General features: G+C 26.9%; 2 protein-coding genes across 2 annotated transcripts; both read right to left on the bottom strand.

Annotated features, from left to right (window-relative positions):
- Positions 1-7,280: 7,280 nt before the first annotated feature.
- LOC125816755 (zinc-finger homeodomain protein 4-like) lies at positions 7,281-8,247 on the bottom strand. The gene is made up of 2 exons (XM_049496376.1): positions 8,001-8,247; positions 7,281-7,657 (listed from the first exon to the last, which is right to left on the bottom strand). The coding sequence occupies exons 1-2, from the start codon at positions 8,245-8,247 to the stop codon at positions 7,281-7,283; spliced, it is 624 nt and encodes a 207-aa protein (XP_049352333.1).
- Positions 8,248-9,537: 1,290 nt separating this feature from the next.
- LOC125814981 (zinc-finger homeodomain protein 7-like) lies at positions 9,538-10,962 on the bottom strand. Its single transcript, XM_049494410.1, has 2 exons — positions 10,714-10,962; positions 9,538-9,975 (listed from the first exon to the last, which is right to left on the bottom strand). The coding sequence occupies exons 1-2, from the start codon at positions 10,960-10,962 to the stop codon at positions 9,538-9,540; spliced, it is 687 nt and encodes a 228-aa protein (XP_049350367.1).
- Between the last annotated feature and the right edge of the window lie 5,548 nt (positions 10,963-16,510).

The raw sequence follows: 16,510 nt of genomic DNA on the forward strand, positions 1-16,510 counted from the left end.
CAATATCTATGATTTTATTTATTTATTATCTTCTACATAATATATTTTTGCCTCATTAGTGTCATTATTTGTATTCAATTTTCTATGATTTACGTTAGAAATTTTGAGGAAAATCAATCTGTTTTCACTGAAAGATGTGAACACTGTGAAAGATGTGACGTATCAATCCAAATTAAATACTCATTCTTTTAGTAAAAAAAATTGATTATTTAAATTTATATTTTTATAATATGTTTTGTTAACAAAATAATAGTATTAATGTATTGTAATTTAAGTTCTTAAATACATTATGCATGCGATTTTTTTTAATAAATCAAGAAAGGTCGTAAAAAAAATCGAAAAATCTCACCTATTAAGGTTTTTAGTGTATTTAATTTACTCGGCATTAATTTATTTTTAAAAAAATTGATATTATTTTGTTTGTTTTTAAATAAAAATCTAATTAAGTTGACAAAAGAATGAACATGCTATTTTATTATTTTTTTCAGTTGATGAAACAAACGCATGCTTTTAATGTGAAATAAATGCATTTCTTACAAAATAAAAATATTTAAATAATTAAACAACAAACTCACAAGATTAGGATATACAATTTATACTTTGTTGAATACTTGAATAATAAGGTGTTTTTTGCAATAAATAAAAATTTAATGTATAAAAGACGAAGTTAGTAAACGATATGATATATGTGTTTCATAGTCAAATATACTTATTTACTCTCTTTTCCTTCATTGTAATAGTGCAAGAAGCAATTAATCAAACAAATTACAATTTTATTTCATAAAGCATCTAGATAACCATATGAAAATAAGAACTTACACAATTTCATTAAAATAAATTCAACTTAAATTCTTCTTCGCTTTTCTAATGTTAAAAAACATACTAGAAATTTATGGTAATAAAATAAAGATTGGCATCTTAGTTCATATTCATCTCTACTATCCTTAGTAATGACGATAACAAGAATCACAAAGAACATTTTCATGGACTGAAGATTTATCATATCACGGATAATAGTAGAAAATAGGCCTTCTGATGTACTGCATTGGCATAACTCGAGTCGTGAAAGGATGAAAAATAATCGGTGCGTTTCCACCACCATGTGGAATAACATGTGGGTGAAAGAAGCGAGATCGAAGTACTGGAGGACGATACAATGACTGACTATTCATTCGATGAAAACTCCTAAAACATCCACAATTAGCACAAATAAATTCTTCTTTAGTTCCATCATCACCCTTCTTCACAAATTCGCGACATCCATCAACCGAATAGTCACCAAACTTAGTAGCATGATTTTTTAGGCATATACCATATTTTATCGTCATATCATCACTTGGATTTGAGCTTGAGTTGTTTGCCATTTGCTTTTTTTTTTTTGGGCTAAAGACTTAAGAGTGAAGTTTTTATTTTTGCCTTTTGGTTTGAGTTTAAACGATCTTTAATAGTGTGAATAATTGTTTAATTTTCAACAGATCATTAATTTCCTATTGACATAATTTAATGACCCGAGATTATCTATAGTAAAGTGAATTTACTTAAGTGATACTGCATTATAAACATCTTTACACAACGTTTGAAAATATACATACATATAATAATCATTTAAATAAGTGTATAATTAGTCATATAATAAGATGAGGAAACATTTATGTGTAATGACATGTTATGTATTTATTAATTTGTTGTAAATATTTAGGTCCCATTTGGTCATGTGACATGAAATAATGACTTAAAATTATGAGATGAAATTGAAGTTTTGTTTGTACATTTTATGTTGAATGTTTCTAGAATCATAAAACCTCATAACTTGTAAAACTATCAAAATTGTCTCAAATCTTTATACAACTTAACAATTAAGCAAAAACTTATAAAATCACGTGATATACTATCAAAAGCTATTCTAAAATATTAAAATATTTATTAATCAAACTTTAATTCTATATAAAAACTAAACATAAGTGGTAGTGTCTAGTATTTAATATAATTCTCCCACATACTATGGATAATCTTCTCACGTTGAGCTTGCATTTCTCGATTATATGACCGAGAAGACGAACGATCATTGTTACTTTGAGTCATTTGTTTGTCAATTTGGTTGGTAAATAAATTTGATAAAAGATAATGAATTTTGTTAATGTAATATAGAGTAGGAATTGATTTAAAGTAATAATAAATTTTATGTTGGTAAAAATAATCGTTATATGAGATATAAATGATTTTAAAAGTAATGATATGAATTATATATTTTATTTACATATGAAATAAATGGTTAGTAGATAAAAATGTGAAGTTATTTTTATAAAATTTAAACTTGTGGGTTAAATTTCAAATTTAAAAATTCTCAAATCATAATCTTTGGAGAATTTGAGATTTTCACTTGTCCAAATGTTGATGTCATCTCATAATATAAAATCAACATAAATTCACATGTTCAAATGCTGATTTCATCTCATGATTTCATATCGCTGATTTCATATAGTGATATGAAACTGCATGTCCAAACTTTTACCTCTTAGAAGACATAACCCCTTATCTCTACTCATATAACTTCTAATTGAGTAGTCAAATTAGAGGTGAAATTATATTTCTCGTACAACCTTTTATTCTAAGCTTGTATTTGGATATACGATATGATGTCTTGAATTTCAAATAATAATTTCATTTTTTTAAAATGCTAAAACTTGACCTATAAGTTTATATTTTGTAAATCATCATTTTTAATTTTGCAAAAAAGAACTCATGCTTTGCGTGACGAGATTATTCTACCATGTGAAAGAATTGTATTAAAGAATAACTAACTACTACTACTATACTATTGACCATTGAATCTTTGTAAATTTATGTAGATTTGAAAGTTTGTAATCACTAAACATTTATTTATAAAAAAAAATGATATGTGATTTATCGATGAGGCACCTTAGAATATTTGGATATCAAATCATGATTTCACATTGCATATCCAAATCGTCCATAAGAAAATATTTAATTCAATGCGGTATTTATATTGATTTATTAACTTAATTTTAAAATAACAAATTAGAGGTTAAGTCCATACTAATTGATCATGTAGATATTACATTTACTGATATGATGTAAATATATATTAGGAATAAAAGTTTATTTTATTTATTTAAGCATTATTTATTCATTTTTATGGATTACTTACTTGCACTGATACCATACTGAACTTAGTGAATATCTCATACAAAAGTTCAAATTGTTAAAGAAATCATATCTTTTATTTATTTAATCATACTAACAGACACTGCTACAAGCAAGTCTAATTTTTTACTAAGCTAAACTTGAATAAAAACAATTAAAGATACATTTGACTACTCCATTATCTTTATTTGTGAAAGTAATAGCAAGAAAAATGTTCACCTATTAGGACATAGGACAAACAAACTTAAATATAATAGGTCATCATACATTTTTCAAAATATGGAGAAAAAATTGAAATTTACTTTTTTTTTCAAAAATGATTTTTGGGAAAAAATATTTATGACTTAGCAATTGAATTTGTGGGTTTCAGTATAAATAACCACTTTAACGAAATAGTTATCTAGTGGCAATAGAATTTTCTTTTTAGCAATAAGATTTATAGCCATAAAAATATATAGTGATAATTGAGCTAATGTAATGCATTCAGGGTAGCTAAATCTTTAACAATTTTTACATAGAGTGTTGAACATAAATACTCATATTTATTATTGTCGTTAAAATATAATATGACGATAATTATAGTATCACCGTTAAATAGTTGTCTCACAATCATTTATTTATTATAGTTAACTAAGGTCTTTAGAAGTAACATCTTAAAATTAAAGTTAGAATATATATATATATATATATATATATATATATATATATATTTATTATTTTTCTAGATATATTGCATATTTTTTAATTGCTTAAATTTATTTGTTTAGGTCTTGTGCATTCTTATTTGAATTGGAGTACTATGTATCCTATATATCTTATATATGAAATATTGATTTACGTGAAAATATACTTCTCATATATGTACTAGATGATTTTAAGTTTAAATGCTTGGATAAATCAATCTCTTACAAAAAATATTTTTTATGTTTAATTGCTGCCAAAATTTACACATATTATATTATATTTTTTTTCACATTTCTTTCATCCCATGATCTCTTTTGAAAAAGTCCATTTTTTTTTTTCTCTTTGATAGGGATCCAGCCCCATTCACACTGAAGAAGACGAACAGTACTTCTTTTCAGTTCCCTCATTTCTACCTCTTCTCCTTTTCAGTTTCTGTCTCCGCGTCACTGTTGTTCTTCTCAAACGTTTCACTAACCTTCGTCGAAGGTCTCACTGAGTATTATGGTGATGGATCATCAATGATAACACGAGGAATGCCTATCGTCGTGTTGAAGAAATAATTAAATATCTATATAAAACTATAATTTCTAGATCTAAAAGTACCCTAAACGTAAAAAATAGAGTTATTATTTCTACAAATGATGTTAAAAAAAATGATGGATCTGTAATTTCAAAAAGTACCATGGTTAGGATGACTAACAAAATGGATGGCAATGACAAACAGCTTAGATGAAAGATTCAAGGTTTCAGGAGCACCAATTGGACATAATTCACCACAACAATCAAGTACATACCTTTAGATCTAGCAGCATATATAGTTATACCTACACTCAAGATATTTCACAACAAAATGCTTCTTGTTGTTAGAAGCCATGAGAAACTGAAAAATTAATTGAAGGGGAGTTAGCTAGGAAACAAGTCTTGCAGTGAGGGGAAAAAGGCAAAATAGTGAGTAGATAATATAGATGGGAGAAACGATTGAGGTGTCTGCTTACTATGGTTGCATTATTATTAACCAACTTAACTTAGATTTTATATATCTTTAGACTTTATTGAAGTCAAATATGAATGTATGATCAATGAAACCTAAAGGGTTAAAGAATAGATAGTCTTAAACTGTGATCGAAATCTCAGACACATCTTAACTTAACTAGAATTCTATTACCTTTGAACTCATTTTTTAAATGTACTTTTGTGCACCTTGTGTGCTAACGTACACCAAGCATGATTGCACTTTGTTGAGGCGACATTGACTAAGAAATTGTCCATCTGTCATTAAAATTGTCAAGAGGACTAATATATAAATTAATGGACACATGTCCTTTTTTTAATTGGTCATTAGACAATTAGTTAGTACACATAATTATTGATATTGAAACTTATATATATTTAATTATTTTCATTTCTTTCTTTGTAAAATACTTATTCCCCTCTTAAACTTTTTTTCTCATTCATTAAATTCTTATCTTTTTAAAATAATTTTCAAAATTTTACTTGTATTTTCTTTTAATTTTTTTTTTCTTAAAAAGTGTCCTTTAATTTAACATTACTTTAATGTTTTATTTGACTTTCTTCACTTATTTTATTATTCATCTGAAATTGACCTATTTTAAATTCAAAATATTTGAAATTTAATTTCATATTTTTTATGTTCAGTTAGCTGTCCAAACTCACATCTATTATAACATGTATTTTAGTTAATTAAATTCTATGCGCCGATGGTATTAAAAGAAATGTTAAATCTATTGTGTAGTGGGTGATAGAAGTTGGAACTTGTTTAAGTTATAAAATGATGTGCTTTGGTGTTCAATTTTGCGCTTGTCGAGCTTTATAATTACTGCTTTTCCCAAAACCAGTATTCAAGTTGGCTAACATGAGATTTTCTCTGTCATTAAAATCATGGATAATATTGAAGCTGCGATTAATTTCACATTGCTCTAAATAAGCCAATGGAGTAGCTGATTTTTTTTTTGCTAAACATACATCTTCAAGTAGATATAACACATTTTGTTTCTCCTACCAACAACTTTTATGAGAAGTAAAGGGTCTAGTTCAACTTGACAAATACCAATTTTCATATATTAAAAAGAGATAAGATGTGAATAATTTCACTATATCACCTTCAATTTTCCTTCTTCTTTGTTACCCACCATCAATAAATATTATCATCACCATTATCAATATTCATGTTTCCTTCTTTATCATATTCAATTTCCTTTTTTAATTTTTGCCACCACCCAGCACAACCAAACCCATATAATTGTCATCACCACCAAATTAAAAAAACTGTAAAATTCCTTTAACAAAATCAAAAAAGAGAAAAAAATTGAACTCCTTTAACAAAAGTAAAAACAGTTTTGTCCAAATCATAAAAAGCTTACTATATTGAATTGGTTATTGTGTTCAAAGATAAACAAACGTTACAATTGAAAACAAGAAGAAGCTACTAAAAACCCAAATAGAGAGCATCAGATTTTTTTTAATATAAAAGAATCTTGATTTTATCATCAACTTCATTGAAATAAAATTCAATTCGTTATGAATGTCAGCTAGCTAGACTTCTTCTTTGAAGAATATCAAGATTCAAAATGGAGGAAAGCAAAGCTTGCATTGAATTTAAATATGTGTCTTTATGTTCCAAAAACACTTGAAGATTCACCGGAAATGGTGGCGCCAGCTATACTAGAGGGAGGTCTTTTAAGGGTGTTTCATTGTCTCTGATGATCCCAAATAAGAATTCCGACATGACGTTGATATACCCACCCCCTCTCCATCATCGTCTAGGTTTTGTATGTCTAAACATCATAGCTTCAAAATTTTCATAGCAAAATAAATTGAATTATTATTATTTTTTCATTTATTTAGATTAATCTTACAGAAAATTAACCTAATTCCAAATAAGAAAAGAAATTGTATTTTGAAGTTGTGATGAAAAATAAACACTTGTGACGAAAATTAAAGAATGAAGAAGAAGAGGAGGAGGGTAGGGTATGAAGAAGAAGAGATGTTGAGGGTGGGGCATAAGGAAAATTTTGATTATTTTGATGTTTTTTTGACACGTATGTTTATATTTTTTTTTGTCATGTCAGTTTTAAGAAATAAATAAATTCATTTTTAAGTAGTTAAAATGTGTAATATATAAATACTCACCATGCTAGTTTAAACGTGTAATTGTATTGTCGGGACAAGTTAAGAAGGAAATCTATGTCTTTTCTTACTATCTTAAACATGTGATGTCATGTGGAAATTAAGACCTAAAATATTGTAAAAAAATAAACAAAAAGAAAAATAAGAAAAATAAATTAAAATAGAAAACTTAATACTTAATATTATTAAATTCTATGGATCAAAGACATGAGAAAAAAGAAACCAAAATATTAAACAAGTAGAGAACACAGAAACACTTATTTTAAGCAACTAATCCTTATTCCTTAGATGCCCATTTTTCCTAAGGGCCCAATTCTGCGTCTGGTGTTGTTAATCCAATTCTTCAAGAATTTGGGAGTGATTCCAATTTCATCACAAAAGGGGATAACTTGTTCATTGTTCTTTGTCCATTTCCATCCCATGATCTCGTTTGCAAAAATCCAAATCCTCTCTCTTTGGTAAGGATCCAACCTTATTCTCACTGAAGAAGACGAACAACTATTGTACTTTCTTTTCAACTCCCTCACATCTATCTCTCCTCCATCCATCTCCATCTTTGTCTCCACATCAATGTTGTTCTTCCCAAATGTTTCACAAAGTTGTGCCCTAGGTCTCACTGTGTGTTGTGGTGGTGGATCATCCATGATAACAAGGGGAGTACCTGTTGTTATAGTTGAAGATATAATTAATTACCTATATAAAATTATAAATTCTAGATCTAAAAATTCCTTTGACGTTTTAAGTAAGAAAGGCATAAAAAGCAATCAATTTTTCTTCTCTTTTAGTTTAGTGAACAAAATTTTGCCTTTAGATGTGTAGTTCTATAATCTTTAAGTTGACGGTAAATACAATTTAAAGATTGCCCTAAAAAAGAGAGAGCTCATATTTCTACACATGATGATCTGATGAATCACATTTGACCTACGAAAAAAAAAAAATCAACAAGTGAGAGATATATGGGTTGAAAAAAAAGTATGATTGATCTTTGTGATTTCAACAAGTACCGTGGCTAGGATGATTAATAGAAATGATAGGACTCTCCACCCCGTCCTCTACCTCCACCTCAACTTTTCTATGGAAATTTCGATGACAATGACAAGCAGCACAAATGAAGGATTCAAGGGTTTCAGGGGCACCCGTTGGACAAAATTCACCACAACCATCAAGTACATAACCATTAGATCTAGCTGCATAGTTATGCCTACACTCAAGATATTTCACAAGAAAATGCTTGTTGTTGCTAGAAGCCATGAGAAAGAGAGAAATTAATTGAAGGAGATTTAGCTAGGAAATAAGTTTAGCGGTGAGGGAAAATAGGCAAAATAGTGAGTAGATAATATAGATGGGAGGAAGATTGAGGTGTATGCTTACTAGGGCTGCATTGCATGGATCAAATGCCATTTGGAAATAGTTAATAAAACAAAACTTTGTACTTTATTGAAGTAATTCATGATTTTTGGAGTACTCCAGATATTAATTGCCATCTACTTTCTGTTTCTGCATTATCAAGTACTTGCTTTGTAAATTCATATATGGAATTAATTCGATCAGAGTATTTATAAGACTAGTTAGAAGCTATTTAGTTATGGAATAACCAGGGATTACTGACCCATTTTGTAGCTAATCAATTTCATATTTTCTAGTATAAAAAAGGATGACATATATAATACTCAGTAAATAACATAGCTAATTAATAGAAATATATTTTCTATGTTCATGAGTTGCCGTCCTAATTCACATTAAGTAAGGCTGATTCTTTTCCTATATTGTGTCTTCACACAACTAAATATACCATGTATTTTAGTTAATTAAATTCTATATATGCATTGATAGCCGACCTGCCAACAGATATTGTGGGAGAATACTCTTCATTATCATCAGAAAATGTTGCTTAGTGGTAAACTTGAAATAGGATAAAATTTATTATTAGCAGAAATTCTAAATCTAGTGGCTTCTTTAGTGATGGTAATTGAAACATGTTTAAGTTAAATGATGTGCTTAACTTGTTGTTCAATTTTGTGCTCATCGAGCTTTATGGGTACTGCTTTTTTCAAAATCAGTATTCAAGGTGGCTGAAATGAGATTTGTTATACAATTAAAATCATGGATAATATTGAAATCTTGATTAATTTCAAATTGCTTCAGATAAGCCATCGAGGTGGATAACCACCATTCCATCAGTAAAAATTACCTTTTTATCTTCTTTATCTCGAAAGAATAATTAGTATTTTATTTTTTAATTTTCGAAGATTAGTATGTATATATGTAAAGTCAGCAACAAGTGAAGAACTATTTTATGGAAATCCATTAAAATCAATAAGCTTGAACAACAAAACAAGACCTTTGAAACATAAAACGATGGATCAATCGAAACTTGAGTAAAAAGGAAATTATAAATGAAAATGACCAGATTGGTAAGATAGCTAGCTAGACTATATATACTCGTAGGAGTATATTATATGTCTAACCCTAGTTACATACCCCACCCAAACAAAAACATACAGAAAAAAGCAAGAACAACAACAACAATAATAACACTTCTTAATTGGGACAATTATGATTGTTAGAAGATGTTGATTGTCCGGCTTGAGCAAGGTGTAACTTTTTGATTGCTTTGCCCTTGGTTGTGATATACATCTCAAAACCATCTGGCTTCTCATCTTCATCCTTCTTGATCTTCTTATTCTTTCCATTTTCTGATCTCATGTTTAAAGTCCATTCTAGTTGGTTAGCCAGTATCTGTGGTTTTTCTTTCTCATATTCTTCAACAATATGTTCATCCCATGACTTTTTTCTCTTATTTCCACCATCATTTTTGTTACTATACACCCACTTTTGAGTAGCTCTAGCCATAATGGATTCCGCCAGTGCAATTGAAACTCCCGGAGAGTCAAATATTTGTGCAGTGATATGGCTGAGATGATTAATATTTTTGGTGTTTGATGATTCCTCCATCTTCACATCTCTTTGGGTCACAGTCTGTTCAAGAGTGGATGTATAAACTTGTTGTCCAATGATTTATATATATATATATATATATGCTTTCACTTTTTCTCTAGGCAAGTACTAATGCAAGTATAGATTTAGTGGATATGACAATCTTTTGAAATCTTAAGTATATGGTGGAATTTTCTTATTAGGTAAGTAAGAAATTAAATATTTTTTATTTCAACTTTCTAGTGCGAAATTTCTATTTGGAGATGAAAGATGAAACTTTTTTTTTTTGGAATTTTAATAGATCACTTAGTTTGACTATGTAAATTTTTACCATGATGAAATATTTTGTAATCTTATAATCTCTTCCCTCATTTTTCTTCTCTTACCCTGATGTAATTATGTTTATTTATTTAAAGAAACAACTTTTTTTGGAGAATAAGATAAATTATTTCATACATGTGACTTAGTTTGATTTGATACATAATTTATGAAAGCAAATGAGACTTTTAAATCTTGTCATCTTAAATCAATAATCTATACAAAAAATTTCTTTAAATAAATAACTAGTTATAATTGATAGCATTAATTTTAAACAGATGAAAATAGAAGAAAAAAATATTAATTGAAACAGATCTAAAAAAAGTTCGTAATTTTGATAATAGATGAAAAATTTAAAAGTATTTTTATGTTTTTTTTTTTTGGCAAAGCAAACAACAATTCAACGATTCATTCAAAAAAGTATGACAATTGATATTTTAATAAAATTCTAATAAAATTAACCTGTTGTTGTGTTGGTGGAACCTGATGATTGTTGACATCCAACCTACGATGGACATTCCGATGACAATGACAAAATTGACATTGGAAAAATTCTATGCTACCGACGGAACCACCAGGAGTAAAAGCTTGGCACCCATCGATAGCATTAACACTTGCTAAAAGACAACGGTTGCACTCACCATAAACAACTAGACCTTTAGGCTTATAAATAGCCCTAGCAGCTTCATTTGCTCGAAGCATGTTAGCCATGATTGATTGGTAATTTCTTTTGGGGAAGGATATGAGTATTAATTTTCTTTAGAAATAGTGTGTTAAACTTTGAAGAAATGATCCAGTTAAATAGAAGGTTCAAAAATTATAAATCTGCTAAAAATTGAAATTATTAATTATAGTAGACTATACATTGAATTGAACTTAGAGCTAAAATTAATTTTGAAGAGAAGATTTGTCTCATTTAAAGTTTATTACAGTAACACAAAAAAGATGGAAAGTTAATTTGGAGTTGCATTTTGCACCCCTATATTTTTTTTAAAAAAAAATTCTTTCAAAATAATGAAATCACTTATTTTTGTTTAAAAAAAAACATTCACATGGGCAAAATTGGAAAACAAACATTTAAAACACACACATAAAATTAAGAAATGCTCAATAAAAAAATATTGGCCTTCTTCCAATGCAATTGGTGAGCGTTGTTTTAACGTTATGAAACTTTAAAAATATATAATATTTTAATGTATAAAACTTAAAAGTATAAATATATACCAAATTTATATTTAATTTTAAACTTCTTATTTAGCCTTAATAATATTATCATATAAATATTATAATACATCTAAAATTATAAATTTTACTTTTCTTTAAATATCTCAAAAAATTATTTATCTTGAACATTTCATATTCAATCATTTACCTTACAAAACCAAATCAAGGGAAAATAACTTACAAAAAAATAAAAATCAAATTGGAAAGCTCTTTATTAGAAGTCTGAGGAAAAATCAGTCAACTAAAAAGCCAACAATGGGAGGCTTTTTAATTTTCCCCTTGCGGAGTTTTATTAATTGTATTCCAATTTTGCCCCTGCGGATTTTTTTTTAAAAAGAAAATAATATGTAAGAAAATAAAGAGGTTAGATTGCAAATTATAAAATCTTAGGATTAAATATAAATTACTAGAAAAAAAGAGATGTTAGGGTGTAAAATGCAATTGACTCATTTGTTTTGAATATACTTATTTTCAAACTTTATTTCAAAATTAATTATCTATCCATATATTAGATCCAATTAAGTAGATTTTACTACTATGACAAATAAATATGACCTCATAATATGAATTATTACGTCATTGCATATTAGTTGATTAGAAAAAGAAGTACTCTAGTTGGTTTGTAAGAATTATCATAATTTGTATCCCAAATTTGAAGAACTATTTTGAGCATTTTTTCGATTAGTTAATAATGGGCATGTCTCTAGGTCTACTCTAGGAGGTAGGATTGAATTTGAGTGTGTTAAAATGGACAGAATGAATTTGATTGACTTAAAATTTATTTAGATTGAAATAAGCTAAAGATCAAGTCATAACTCAATTCGCTCAATTTTTACCTAGTTAAATTCTCTGTTTGTTTTCTTATAATCTCTCTAAGCAACTAATAATTTCTTTTTCCTTATATTATATCTATAAATAACTTGTCATGAAATTTTAAAAAATCTTTTTAAAAGTATTTAGATAAAGTTTTACATGAACCAATTTGAGTTGTGTATCAGTCAAAACGATTTGATCTAATAAAATAAGTAAATCATTAATTCGTCCAAATCTAAATGGGTTAGGCAAGTCATGATTTATGAGACTGATTTGGTCATTTCTATACATAATCATGTATGATCACTACGACAATCACAAGGACTTCCACATTCTGTCATTAAATGTTATTTACCTATGTCAATTATATAATTATGTATGTACAAATATAACTATGTACGGATGAGTTCAGTTGAATAATTTTGACTTAAATTTTATAAATAATAAATTTCAAAGCCCAATAATTCGAATGGTCAATTGATTTATTGACATCTCAAAATCTGAAAATTCAAATATTAAATTTGCATAAATAATTATATATAGAGTTTTAAGGAACGGAGCAACAAAAAGTACTAATATATATGGACAAGTAAACTAATCACTTTCTCCTTTTTAATTTGTTCTGTTTTTAGTTTGACATGAAATTCAAGAAAATAAAAAATATTTTTGACTTGCAATAAATTACAGATATGTATAATGTCAATATGCTTTTCAATTTTATGATTTTAATTATGTAATGTCACACAAAAAAAATTCTATCACAATTTCAACAACAATGCAAGCAACATAGATGAAGAATTCAAGGAGCACCAATTGATCCGAATTCACCACAACCATCAAGTATATTGCCATTATCTAGCAACATAATTATGCATACACTCAAAATATTCCCTTTGTCTCTAATTAGTTATCCAATTTTTTTTTTTACTTGTCCATTTTAACAAATCGAGAAAGGACATTTGTTTTTACCTATTATACCCTCAATTAATTACTTTAAAAAAGAATAGAACTTCTTGAAAATCTTAAATTTTTAAGAGATAAATGTCAAAAACACACTTAAACTATCCTTTTTTTTTTAGTTTCATACCTAAACTGTTGAGAGTGTGAGTTTCATACCTAAACTATCACCTAATAGTTTGAGAAGCACACCTCTCTATTTTATAACACTCTCATCATGATGTGTGTAATATACTCTCCCTTTTATTTTTTAGAAAATGCCACATCATCTCCCCCCACCTCTTTCAAATATTAATTTAGAGATTTTTTATTATTTTTTTAAAAAACTAATTCTACCCGCTCCACCTAACCCTCCACTTTCAAATTTTTTTCTCGTTTTGTGTTAAATATATATATATATCAAAAATATTTTTTACTTGCCGCCGCAAGACTATTTTTAAAATAATTTTTTAATTTATGTTATATTCGGTACACAAGTAGAAAAAAATTCCTGAAAATATATGTACATATCTAACATAAAACGAGAAAAATGTAAAAAAAATAAAAATTAGGAGTGGAGGTTTAAATAGGATGGGGTAGAATTTTATTTTTTTTAAATAAAATAATATCAATTTTTTTAGGGATTGAATGGGTAGTTTTTTTTTTGGGGTGGGGGGGGGGGGGGGAGGGGAAGTATGATTTTTTTTAAAAATATTTCATAAAAGAAATTAAAAAAAAGGAGGGGGATGGTGGTGGAGTGGGATAAGAAAAATAATTGATTTTTTTTATAAAAAAAATCCTTTGTGGGGGGGGGGGGGGGGGGGGGGGCGGTAGTAACTTTAAACTTTAATATTTAGTTAATATTAATAGTTTATTATTTAATTTTTGTCAAAGTTGAATATTTTATCTACATGGAATGCCATGTGTCAAGATTTTTTCAAATAAAAGAGAGAGTGTATTATACACCCCAGTGAGGTGTGTTTCTCAAACTAATAAATGATAATTTAGGTATGAAATTCATACTCTCAATAGTTTAGGTATGAAACTAAAAAAAAGAATAATTTAGGTTTATTTTTTACACTTATCTCAATTTTTAATTCATCAACTTTGTAATTAATAGAGATAAAATGATAAATTCACTGTATCAATAATTGTGTCAATTCAAAAGTAGATAAATAATTACGAATTAAAAGAGTACTTCACAACAAAATGCTTGTGGTTGGAAGCCATGGGAAAGAAAGAAATTAATCAAAGGAGAGTTAGCTAGGAAACAAGTCTAGGCTTCTAGCGGTGGAAAAGGCAAAAGAGTGAGTAAATAATATAGATGGGAGAAAGGTTGAGGTGTCTCCTTTCTGTGACTGCATTACATGAATCAAATGCCATTTGAAAATAATTACTAATAAATTTTTATTGACCAAAATAACTTGAATTTTATATATGCTTGGACTTTAATTAATAAATATTTATTGGTCAACTTAACTTGAATTTTAAATATCTCTGGACTTTATTAAAGTTAAATATGAAATATGTGATCAATGAAATCTAAAAGGGTTAAGGCATAATAATTCTTTAAATTATGATAGAATTTTTAGTGACACATCTTAATTTAACTGAGGTTCCATTATTATTAAACTTATTTTATGCACTTTGTGCACCTTTTGTGCTGATGTGCACCTAGCGTGACTGCACACATGAAAACTTTTTTGAAGCGGTATTGACCAATAGAAATTGGACACGTGTCATTAAAATTCTCAAGACAACTAATATGTAAATTGGTGGGCACATGCCATTTTTTAATTGATTTGACAATTAATTATTTTACATAATTATTGACATTGAAACTTGTATATATTTAATCATTTTCATTTCTTTCTTTGTAAAATATTTATTTCCTTCCTCACTTTTATTTTTTTTAGCTTTTATTAAATTTTTATCTTTTCACCTTTAATTTTTTTTTAAAAAAAAATTATGTGTATTTTTTAACAAATAATTTGTATTTTTAAAAAAAGTGTCCTTTAATTTTAATGTTCGTTAATATTTTATTTGACTTTTTCACCTTTTTTTTAATATTCATCTGAAATTAATTTATTTTAAATACAAAACATTTGAAATCAAATCAAAAGAAAGACAAAAACAATAAAAAATTAACAAAAAAAAAGAGAGAAAATAATGAATGAAAGTAAAAAAGTGGAAAAAAGGTTTTAAATTATAAATGCAAGATAATTTTTTTAATTAAAAATTACGTTGTTAACTTACTTTAAGTAAAAGATAAAAGAGAATGAAAAGACTTTTTTAAAAAGTAAAATAAATATTTACATACGTGCCTTTTTATTAAAAAATGAAAAATGCTAGGTTGATGAAACTACTTTCATAAAGCAAATATCGTATAAAGATACAAAATTGCAAAGATATAATTTTCAAAATAATCATATGATGTATCTTGTTTTGTTATCATACACAAATGATATGTTTCTACTATATTTTTAGTCAAAACAAATTTTATTCCTTTCCACTCAATTATATTTTTCATGAAGTATAAATTATCCAAATCATAATTAAAATTTGCTAATCAATTAAATTTAGTCATTGATTTTTTTATATGTCATGTGTCTTCAATTTAAATAGGATTAAAAAAAAGAAAAAAAGAAAATAGAGAGGAGTCGAAACCATACAATTTTAACCTCAGAAAGTTCTTGAAACATAATAATAAACAATGTTTGATATTTTAAACTTATTTTTCAAATTAAATATCTTAAGAAAATAATACTATAGTTAATATATACCCAATCAAATAAAAAGATTTTCTTTCTTCAAGTATCTTTATATTTCTGGAATAATGTTAATAAGTCTTTGCAATAGTTATATCAATTTAAAGATGTTGAAATATATTTCTAAATTTAAAATTGATAAAATCTTAACTTACATCAACAATGTCTCAAGAAATATAGATTTAAAACAAAATTTTCCTTTTTAAAAAAATAATAATTAAAGACTCTCATTAAAATTTGATTTTAGGTTATCAACTTAATTTAGTTGTTATTAACGTTTGTGAATTGTGAGTAGAAAGGAGATAGTTAGTGTGAGATACCATTATAATTATTATTTTTTTACTTTCATCTAAGTATCATTGAATTTAAGAAGCTTATTTAATAAATAAATATTTTAAAAATAATTTGACTTATCGAAAAATTTTAGAAAATATTTTTTTCCCAATCAATTACATTGAAAAATCTTAATAACTTAGTTAATTGTTTAGCTGAACACACGCCTTATTGGTGAAGGTATA

Source organism: Solanum verrucosum, unplaced genomic scaffold, assembly GCF_900185275.1.
Source record: "Solanum verrucosum unplaced genomic scaffold, falcon-dt-bn FXZP01000261.1, whole genome shotgun sequence".
Taxonomy (NCBI): domain Eukaryota; kingdom Viridiplantae; phylum Streptophyta; class Magnoliopsida; order Solanales; family Solanaceae; genus Solanum; species Solanum verrucosum.